The sequence below is a fragment of the Pinus tabuliformis genome, chromosome 5_2 (assembly GCF_031772625.1).
Source record: "Pinus tabuliformis cultivar Carrire ecotype Pingquan chromosome 5_2, CPIR1, whole genome shotgun sequence".
Taxonomy (NCBI): domain Eukaryota; kingdom Viridiplantae; phylum Streptophyta; class Pinopsida; order Pinales; family Pinaceae; genus Pinus; species Pinus tabuliformis.
Window position 1 is genome coordinate 248646234 of NC_142306.1, and position 12051 is coordinate 248658284.

The following is a 12051-nucleotide window of genomic DNA, read 5'->3' on the forward strand; positions in this document are numbered from 1 at the left end:
CCCAACTAGCAATGGTTGCAAGCTCAGTGACTGCATCGTTCAATTTTATAGGCCAACAGTCACTATCCCTCATAATTGCATAAGGCAACACAGGAGGACAATCACTGGGGTAGAAATGCACATTTCTTGAGAGGAAGAGAGACCCTTCCCTCTCAGGGTTGCACAATGCTATCTTGGTGAGGTAGAGTCTAGCCCAACGCTGCCCAGACTTATCGACGGGCAACTGAAAGCGAAAGTGAATATGAATGCATGGCGATATTGAGTGTAACCATAAGTGAATGATTGTACATGTAAATAGTGAATGGAAGATTCATAAATGGAACAACATGAATGTGGGTGGGGCAAGTCACCGAATCAATGATCATTTGTGAAAAACAGTTTCATGCATGCGAAAAAAATTAGATGTTAATGAAAACTGAAACGGTGCTAATGGAAGCTAGTATTTATCATAGTGATAGCAAGAGCTCACTGAAATCAAGAACACAGTGTTCATACGAAGCGAAACACAAAAAACGCCAGAAATGTAACACAAGACATGGAAAGTGGGTTTACCCCAAGGTAGCTGAGCTGGATGTGCCGAAAACTCCTAGATGTGTTGTGGGATGCCAAAGCTACAAGGTTGATGTGACTAATGAGCTCTGAAACATCTGATTGATGAGTTTTGATCAAAATCAAGGTTGTGACGTGCACACCAAAAATCTAGGGAAAGCGACACTTGGTGGGAGGTTTTTGCATTGATCCTTGCATGTAACCTCCAACTGCCAAAAATAGATCCCTGAAACAAGGGATGCCTTCGCATGTTGCCTTGGGAGAAGCAACCCATTCATGCAAGTCTATTTTTCTCAGTCCCAGAGGGAACCGGTCAACTCAGCCGCACATGCAAGAGGCTGCTCAACTCCTGGAAAAAATGTGCATTTTTGGTTGGGAGCTGGGCTCGCTGCTCAGAATATTTGCACATTTCTAGGTAGAGCAGCTGACTATTGCCCAAATTTGCAAAAATTCTGGGCTGAGAAGCCCAACTGAGAAGTATTACACAATTTTCTCGGTGAAGCTTGCTCAACAGAACTATGCAATTCTGGGGCCCAGTAGGCTGCTAGTAAAGATTGCACAATTTCTAGAGGGAAGGCTAGTTTCCCTCTATATTTGCCCAAATTCTTGAAGGAGCTGCTCAACTTGCTGTTGGACCAAGTCTGAATGAAGAACCTGTGAGGGGAATGCATCAAGCTTTGATCGACAGGTTGTCTTTCTGCAAGAAAATAACTAGATCTTGTGTACTTTGATAAAGCAAGACATGCTACTGTGAAGGTTGGTAGGGAGGCTCCAAAAAGAAGATAAGGAAAAATTTGGGAGGGTGGTTGTAGCCACTACAACACTTGGCGACACACTGGTAGAACTTCAGCTCTCTGAATGGACCCTGTTTATGAAAAGCAAGTTTAACACCTCCAGAAGTATTGTTTAGTTCTCAGGTTTTCTTGGTTTCACACTAGCTCGATTGTAAGATGTAGCATCCACCAATCTCTTGGTCGATTAACACACATTCCAAGCAAAGTCAACACAGTTGTTTTGATTGGGGTTGAGGGGTATATTAATGCACAAGCATTATAGTCGTCAGAATCTTAGTTTCATCTCTCATGTTGCTCTGCTACACAAGCCTAGACAGTACCCCAACGGAGTCACATAGGAACACAAGCATGGATCCATTGCCAGTGAGCCTGGTCAGTACCTTGTTGGAGTTTCTTGCATCACCTCTTTGCACAGGAATCCTTTCTCTTCTTTCACCTTATTCATTTTTCATTTTTTTTTTTACTTTTTCATTTTTTATTTTCGTAACTGTGTATAGCACTTATTCATTTTAGAGGTGGAAGAGTGATCCCGACTTATTGGGAGAAAAATAGGTTGTGCCCGTAGAGATGTAGTTTATTATACCTCTGGCATTCCTGTTAAGGTTTTCCCCCTCACCTTACTCTACTTGACTGAGCTGACAAGGGTTAACCCAAAAACAACCGACTAGAGTAGGTGACACTAGTTAGCACGCAAGCATTGTGTTATCACCAAGGTTTACTTCGAACAGTACGTATTTTCCATTGGCGTATCATGGAATGAAGACAACAAGTTCTTACATGAGAGAGTGGACAAAAGATAAACAAATGTTGTTGTAAAAGTCCTCTTGTACTTTTCCCAGCTTGTTTCAAGAGTTTTACATGGTCCATGTGAAACTAACCTATGAAAACAATAAGAAAACAAGCCAAAAGCAAAGCAAGAAGTAGAAGCAAATGTGGAAGTAAAGTGAGTAGGCCAACAAGAAAGTAGGCAAACAAAAAAACAAAGCAAGTATGCAAACAAGCATGCAAGAAAATAGATTGAAAGCAAGCACTACTCCTACTCCTAAGCTAATAGTGCATGGGCCTGATCACGTGAATTGATATTTCCAATGCATCCATTGGTGCATTGGTTGACCCATGATGGTGAAGGCTTGGTTTGCGAACAAGACAACTATGCAAACCAGCAAACAAGAAATATGTAACAATGAAGACAAACACACTCCAAGTTTAAAAGCATCCACATAACAAAAATGAGTGAAAACGCATGACATGGCTCTATGGACTTGCCATGGTACTAAGATACGCTGTGTGGAGATGTTGAGTGTATGCATTCACTTGACTATGACATGCAAGAAAACGTGAGAGAGGTAGACCACTTACGTTGTGCATGTGTGCTTGTTGTGTATGATTCCTCCAACACATGAGCGATGGGATCGTGTAGTTCGAGTGGAGGAAGAAAAATCTGGATGTTTCAACAATTTCCTAATTGGAAGTGAAACTAACCTCAGGACAATGAGGGCCTGACATAACCATCAGCTCTGGCTGAAGTGCCTCGACAGCCTTTGGGGTTTCGACTTCATTGATAAATATATCATTGTAGACTAGTGTCTTAAATGGATTAACAATGATTGAATCAACATCAAGATTAGATGAAGAATTAGTGAGATCACAACAACCAAGATCAGAAAATTTAGGTTGCTTTTCGTCATCCTCATGCTTTGATGAATTGGGTAGAGGGGTAGATGAGAAGCAAAGATGTTCATCCTCCGTGTTTTCAGAAATGGAAGATGACAGATTGGATGGATTTTCGGAAGAGGATGTGTCTTGTATTCACTATGATGACAGACTAACATCTGACATGTCCTGTGAATGATCAAAAGTAGAGACATCCAGAAATGGGTTTTCATAGGGGAAATCAACAGTGCCAGAATCAAAAGGGATGTCAGGATGAAGCAGATGAGGCACAGCTAAAAGGGAGTCATAGTTCACCATAGGTTTTTCTCTAGATTCCCACACACACTTGTCATGAATTATGATGCAGGTTGGATGTATAACACAAACTTTGTCGACAACTTGATCCTCACTCATAGCAGGTGAGGAGTCCGGAATGGGAGAACACAAGACAATACAATTTTGAGGATCAACAGAACACGAGGATCAAGATTGAGGGAATGCATCCACATGACCTTTTTAATGGGATAAATTTTGAAGATGCATAACATTGTACTTAGGACTTGGATTGGGGTAAAATTTACATCAACCTAAAGATATCGACGAGTTGAACATAGTGGTGGAATTTGTTTTAGGATTCAAAAACTTGAGAAAAGAGGTTGTTGTAACCTCATCTTCATAATTTTTTTTTTTTTTTTTTTATATTAGGTCAAATAAGTAACAATCCCAAGCTTGAGATGGTTTAAAGGGGAGGGAGGTGTTACAACACTCATTTTACACTTGGGTTGTACTGCGTCATGCTTCTTTCAGTGTTATGAATCAAAGTAAATAAATCACCTTCCTTCATTGAGTACGTAGAAAGGGACATTACGCAAAAAAATGATCTTTTCTCTAGAACCGTAGATGATAAATATTTATTTTGTGCACTTCTATATTATGAGAAAACTCATGGATGAATTTAAGGAAAAATATTTCTATCCCTTGCTATAATACTTAGAAATTCATCATTAAATAAGGCATGTGTTTTTTTATGTTGAGCCTTCAATGATAAGAATTGTGGATAGTCCCCTAACTAAGGATAGTTTTCACTTGGTTGAATGTGTGTTTATTTTATGATATTGGCCATGGAATTATGTAATGTTGGTTCATGCACTAGTTAACATGGAGTTATTTAATGGGTTTTGTTGGGTTAATAATGATATCATGTTTCCATATTATTTCCAACATGTGACCATATTGTAATGTGTAACATCCTATATTTTGATGGATTATGTGTGGACCATTGACATGGGAAATTAGAGTTGAGCATTTTAGGTTATAGTAGAAATTGAGGTGTTGTTAGTATCTAAAAAAAGTGAAATAATTGTACCATAATAGCTTAACAAATGGAAAAATGAATGGAATATGATGGTTGCACAACCATTTTAGGAATGCAAAGCCTACTATTCCAAGTTATTGTATGTTCCTTGCAACATTCAATGGATACAAAGAGATAAGGAGCATGACAATCTTGAAGTGTGAAAATCCTAGATGTTACTCTCATTATAGTGGCAAGTTTTTTCTATTAGAGATGATGAAAACCTTCCTATCTCTTCAACTTTTCCCATCTATGTGTCTCCTATAAAGTTCCAAAGAAAAGAAAATATCATACAACATAGGGCATTAGAGGCCTAAAAGGTCAATTTAAGATTCCATTTCATTTGTAAAGAAAGGGATTTCTTTTCCATTAGCAAGGGAGGAGTTTTTTTTCCATTAGGGAAAATTAAGCCCAACAAAATCCATGGTCTCTTGCGTATAAATCCTAGTGTAAAAGAGATTATAGGATCTTATAATCGGGAAATGAATTATTCCACCAAATATATTACTATGGATTAAAAATGGTTGTTTCCTTTGGTGGGAATCTATTTTTTAGCATGGTGGAGTTTGTCCCAACTTTTTTAATAAGCATAAAACTAGAAATAATTGGAGTAAATATTATAGCATTAGCTGATATATATGTTTGTTATACTATTCTTTTATTGATCCAGGTGGATATTGGTGGCCACCCGCTAATTCCACTTGGATCCCCTCTAGTGCTTCTTACAGTTTTTTTTTTTCAGTTTCCTTAATTATAGCACAGTTTACTATTTTTAGCAATTTTTCGGGTCCTAAACTTCCGGAGCCGTTTTGAGGCCCTAAACGATGTTTTTTGGGAAATCTACCGCCAGTGATTTTTCTGATAAAAATCATCTATTCCGTCATATTCCTTGGAGAGATCTTTCCAACGGGCTATCATGCACGTCAAACGGAGATAGCACGACCAATTCGCGACCCCGGGAAGTTGATGTACCAACTTACCCAAAAACGGGGCCCACAATTTGGCGTTTCATCTTCTAGGGTTAGGTTTTGGAATGTGAAGGGTTTTCCATTGTTTCTCAACAATAAATAGGCCTTCGAGCCTCATTGTAAGACAGTTCAGAGGCATGTAGCCACCACATCTCTTCTCAGGGATAAGCTACCATCGCCCTAGCTGGTTTATTTCTATTTCTGTTTGTAAGCATATTTCAGTATTTTACAGTAATGAATTGAGGTACTATTTCCGTTGCATATCTGTCTTTATGGTTATCTCTGTATTTTATTGCGTTCCTGTTTAAATCTGGATCATTTATATCTTTACAACTTGAAATAATTTTTACTCGAATAGTATTAGTTAATTAGTTGTAGTTAAAGGTGGAAACTTACTTGAACATGGTTAAATGAGAGTCAAACAATGTCAATCATAGCCACTAAGATCAACCATCACTAACAATCATCAATCATGATCACCAATTGGTCAACATGGCTAATACAGTCAACCATATAGAAATATTTTTTATAATTAAATATGATATATAGTATTAACCATATTCACCCGTGATCAACTATTGTTAACAACAATTGCCCTTGTCTACCTAATTTTTTTCAGCTATAATGAACTACATCACACTTTAATTTGACTTTCAACATGGTCGACCATAGTGAAATTTAGTATAAATATCATATATATATACATATATATGATATTTGGATCCATGTTCATATATGGAGCTTAAATTACTACAACCACATAGTCAAAGCTAGTTGATATATGTTGATCAAGGCCATTAATATTTTTTGCATTAAAAAAAAATGGCATTGATCGATGGACATCAACCATATTCTGTTATGCGGTTATGCTGGTATTTAAAATCTAGTTTTGCGTATACAAAATAGGTTTGGGAAGAAATTTTCCAGGATTGTTTTAGGCCATCAACATTCTAGTTTCAACTCTAGTGTTATCTTTCCTTGGCATGTTTACAAGCTTTTCATGCCTCCATAATTATTATACAATCCCACTAACATTCCATGGCCTATCTATGTGTCCATTTGGTTCCCACAACAACCCTCTAATTTCTTGGCTCTATGTCTACCCACACTTGACAAAAACTTGTCTTCGCATGTTCACCCTTCTTTCCCTTTGTTCAAATTGGTCCTTCAACTTGTGGTTTCCAACCCTTGTAGTGTTAGGCCTAGTTAATATTGTTCCATAGTAGGATCCACTTCAGGGAATTCTTCCCACTTTGATACATGTGAAATCAGTACACTATTGACATTAGTTCCTTGTTTGGTATTAGATGTATTCACCAATACTTCTATTGCGACCAACACCTTAATTTTGGAGAGATTGCAACTATGGCTTATGTACTTGATTTGAAAATCCTCCTACTTGAGCATATTTCTCTTTGCTAGTTTCTAGTCTATTTAACTCAAATAATTTGTAATTTTTTGTAAGGGTAGTCTCTTCCCAACGTAGTTTTTGATTCTCTAATTTTATTTATCACTCTTAATTTCACTCACTAGCCATTAATCTTAATTTCTTCTATTAGAGATGATGAAAACCTTCCTATCTCTTCAACTTTTCCCATCTATGTGTCTCCTATAAAGTTCCAAAGAAAAGAAAATATCATACAACATAGGGCATTAGAGGCCTAAAAGGTCAATTTAAGATTCCATTTCATTTGTAAAGAAAGGGATTTCTTTTCCATTAGCAAGGGAGGAATTTTTTTTCCATTAGGGAAAATTAAGCCCAACAAAATCCATGGTCTCTTGTGTATAAATCCTAGTGTAAAAGGGATTATAGGATCTTATAATCGGGAAATGCATTATTCCACCAAATATATTACTATGGATTAAAAATGGTCGTTTCCTTTGGTGGGAATCTATTTTTTTAGCATGGTGGAGTTTGTCCCAACTTTTTTAATAAGCATAAAACTAGAAATAATTGGAGTAAATATTATAGCATTGGCTGATATATATGTTTGTTATACTATTCTTTTATATCTTTACAACCTGAATTAATTTTTACTCGAATAGTATTAGTTAACTAGTTGTAGTTAAAGGTGGAAACTTACTTGAACATGGTTAAATGAGAGTCAAACAATGTCAATCATAGCCACTAAAATCAACCATCACTAACAATCATCAATCATGATCACCAATTGGTCAACATGGCTAATACAGTCAACCATATAGAAATATTTTTTATAATTAAATATGATATATAGTATTAACCATATTCAACCGTGATCAACTATTGTTAACAACAATTTCCCTTGTCTACCTAATTTTTTTCAGCTATAATGAACTACATCACACTTTAATTTGACTTTCAACATGGTCGACCATAGTGAAATTTAGTATAAATATCATATATATACATATATATGATATTTGGAGCCATGTTCATATATGGAGCTTAAATTACTACAACCACATAGTCAAAGCTAGTTGATATATGTTGATCAAGGCCATTAATATTTTTTGCATTAAAAAAAAATGGCATTGATCGATGGACATCAACCATATTCTGTTATGCGGTTATGCTGGTATTTAAAATCTAGTTTTGCGTATACAAAATAAGTTTGGGAAGAAATTTTCCAGGATTGTTTTAGGCCATCAACATTCTAGTTTCAACTCTAGTGTTATCTTTCCTTGGCATGTTTACAAGCTTTTCATGCCTCCATAATTATTATACAATCCCACTAACATTCCATGGCCTATCTATGTGTCCATTTGGTTCCCACAACAACCCTCTAATTTCTTGGCTCTATGTCTACCCACACTTGACAAAAACTTGTCTTCGCATGTTCACCCTTCTTTCCCTTTGTTCAAATTGGTCCTTCAACTTGTGGTTTCCAACCCTTGTAGTGTTAGGCCTAGTTAAGATTGTTCCATAGTAGGATCCACTTCAGGGAATTCTTCCCACTTTGATACATGTGAAATCATTACACTATTGACATTAGTTCCTTGTTTGGTATTAGATGTATTCACCAATACTTCTATTGCGACCAACACCTTAATTTTGGAGAGATTGCAACTATGGATTATGTACTTGATTTGAAAATCCTCCTACTTGAGAATATTTCTCTTTGCTAGTTTCTAGTCTATTTAAATCAAATAATTTGTAATTTTTTGTAAGGGTAGTCTCTTCCCTGCGTAGTTTTTGATTCTCTAATTTTATTTATCACTCTTAATTTCACTCACTAGCCGTTAATCACAAGATTCAATTTCACTATCCCATAGACTCATAAAGATTTGGTGCTTTAAATCTTATATAATAAGGGGTGTAATCGATTTTTTCTTGGCATACATCCCCTAAAGGAAGGACATTAAAGGGATTGAGCACCCCCAACCATAGGGCCTAATGTTTGTAGAAAATTGTTGTTCATCCTATTGAATCTTTTGGATTGGGAAAGGTAAAAAGAAATAGTCAATGAGTAAGTTTATTTCTGTTTTTTATTCTTTTTATGAATGTGTCATGTTCATAAAGGCCTAACCTTTCGTAACCATGGTCTCCTTAGCTTGTATGGAACTTGTTTTTAGAGGGACTAGGGGTTTTTCTTGAACCAATAATATCCTCTTATGGGGGTACTTCAAACAACATTGACTTTTCCTCCCATTTCAAGGGTCCTAATGTGTGTAATATAATCAATTAATATCTTAAAGTATCTACATCCTAGCATGTATCTAGCCTTGCTTGAATAAACTATTCATCTAATTGGTTTCAACCATTTCAAACATGGGATGGATTTTGTTGCTAGTACTTATGCATGACTATTCCTCATGTACAAGATTGTGTTATCATTGTTGGTGGAGGTTGTTTCATGCCACCTCCAAGCACATATTAAATTTTTGATAATTTATAAAATTTGATGGTGTATATCATGTCTACTTATAAAACATGTATAATTGCTAATAAAGTTTTCTATGACCTATAAAATCAATATACATGATTATGTCACCAATGATGGTTTTAGTAGTTAATGCATCTATTAGCAACATATAACACTATAAGCTAGCATTGATAACTCTCAGTCAATATATTACATGCAATCATGGTACAAGGACCCAAAACCAAGCTTCACATATTGGATATGGCAATGACTTTTCATACTAATGTCACTCTTAAATCAAGAGGTCGATTCTTAGAGCTACCCATCGGGTTTTGAACTAATGACCATTACCCAAGGAATGTGGACAACTATATATTCACCCTAAATATATGCTAATTTAAACTATTTGTTTTACAATGCAATTCTACTATATCATAAAATATACTTTATATCATAGGATGTTAAAAAAAATTAATTTAATTATAATATTTTAATGTACATTAAGTGTACACTTAAATCTATCTCCCTAGCTTAATTATACTAATATTTTAAAGCATTAAAATATAATTAAATATTTCAGATTATTAAACAGTGTAATTAATAAAAACATAGGCCAAGTAAATATAACATGTTTTATTAGGTTGAAAATTAACCAATAAAATTTAATTATTAAATGCATCCATCCAAAATTAAACGGCTAAAAATATAAGTAATTAAAAATGATAACAGGTATAACAAAATAAATCTTTAGAATAATCATGAAGTAAGCAAATTATCTTGATTTAATTTTCATAATCCTTTACAACTTTTTTCAGTATATATGTCATAATACAACTGTACATAGTACATATGGCCGTGGCCCAAATATGCTGCTGGCAGCCTCCGCAGGACTCATACAGGCCGGGGGCCTGTAAACCGACCGCCCCGACCGTTCCAACATACACTCTGTAAAACCCTTTACAACTTTACAAACTATAACCCTCTTCAATCCTCACAACTGTACAATGATCATGGAGGCAACCCTGTTTTGTGCACTTTCAGCCAGCCAGCCATTCAAATTGCCGCCACTCCACTGTCTGTAATGTAATTAATTTATTCGGATTCACTGCTGCAAAGCTTTAGCCGTTCAAATTGCGGCAACACCACTGTCTGTAATGTAATGTAATTTAATTTATTCGGACTCACTGCTGCTGCTGCTGCAAAGCTTTCCGGTTTTGGAGTGGAGTGGATGTACTGAAACTTGGCTGCAATTGGGACGTGATCCGAAGAATGAGTAAGTGAAGGAAGTCCGGCATGTTTCACCTCCTCCTGGTCGATCAACTGGAGCAGTGACACCACCTTCAAATTGGTGGCAGTGTGAAGTATGTAGTCCAACGTCCCCTGAAAATTCTTGCTCACGGTGGTGAAATGGGGCTCCCCTGTTTTCCTATTCATTGTCTTCTCCATCTCGGCTTCATCAGAAACACTATAGGAAGAGTAAGCACTTGCTAATGGTAGTGTATGGTAAAACCTTTGAGCAAGCTGTAACTCACCGGATGGATCATAATCCAAAATTTCCTTGTGGAAGGGATAGATATAGCCTTTAGTGAGAAGTGTGTGGGGGGCGCTTCCCGGCAAAGAATTGAAATCCCCACACAGAACAAGAGGAATAATATCAGAAGAGTTCTCATTCTGGACAAACGCCTGCAAACTATTGAGCAGGTTATGAACCTGCCATAACTTTACATCCGCATTCAGCGGATTTGCATGGATGTGGGTATTCACTATGCACAGCAGTTGTTGTTCAGAACTGTTCTTGAAGGAAAGGATGAGATTGAGGGCAATGTTGTCTTTTTGAAATCGGGGAAAGCCTTGAGCAAAGTCGCTCAAATTGATCCACCATGATTCTATCAGGTCAAACTGATTCAGCTTGTAAAATGTTGCACAGCCATCCACAGTTGGGAGGTAGCATCGTCTCTGCTTTTCTTGAAACACCCCTTCATATCCTAATTTGGCCAGTTCTGGCTCGAAAAAATTACAAAAGTGGTTGTGCTGCACCTCCTGGAGGCAAACAATTTCAGCATCGCACTGTAATATTTCCTTCAATAAGTTTTGTCTGCGGTATTCCCAGCAGAGTGCCGAGGAAGGGCACTTGGGAAACTGCTTTGCAGTAGCACACACCTCGGCCAGCACGTTGTACGTGATAACTGTGAATAATGGGCCCCTGAAACTTCCACCATTGCTGCTGCTGCTGTTAACTTTAATCATTCGACGAAGAGGATTACGGGGAATGCCTTCCAGAATTTCTGCCATTTTCATTTCGTCAGCGGCCCTCATTCTTGCCTGCGACAACGCTCTTATTTCACTTTACGATCAGGGTTTGTTTTTGATGTTCCCTTTTGTTTTAACCTTTTTTATCCTTCCTACTGCTTTAATTTTTATCTTTTATTTTATCTGGGTTGTAATATTTAATTTTTACTGGGTGTTTTTTTGGTTATCTTCAAGTAAATTGAACCTCTCTTTCTCTTCTCACTGGGTGTTTGTTTGGTTATTTTTAGCAGAGTAGAATTTCAATCTTTTAGATCTTTTTACTGCCTACTCAACTTCAACTGCTCTTATCTTCAATTTTATAATTTTCTCTTGTTTCATTTAGCTATTTTTATATAATTAAAAAAAAAATTCAATTTTACAAATTTTCAATTTTATAATTTTCTTCTTTTTTCATTTAGCTATTTTTATGAGGAGAAAAAAATACTCCAACTTCTCTTTCTCTTCTCACTAGGTGTTTGTTTTGGTTTTGGTTATTTTTAACATAGTAGAATTTCAATCTTTTAAACCTTTTCACTGCCAACTCAACTTCAACTTCTCTTATCTTCAATTTTATAATTTTCTCTTTTTTCATTTAGCTA

The 12051-nt window shown here is 36.3% G+C and overlaps 1 protein-coding gene across 1 annotated transcript in view; it reads right to left on the reverse strand.

Moving 5' to 3' along the window:
* Window positions 1-11479, reverse strand: part of LOC149158472 (carbon catabolite repressor protein 4 homolog 1-like) — a 135160-nt gene extending 123681 nt beyond the window's left edge. The window contains exon 1 of the mRNA XM_089433998.1: window positions 10349-11479. Within this exon, the coding sequence (XP_089290124.1) occupies window positions 10349-11479 (1131 nt within the window). The remainder of the gene's footprint in view (window positions 1-10348) is intronic.
* Window positions 11480-12051: the final 572 nt, after the last annotated feature.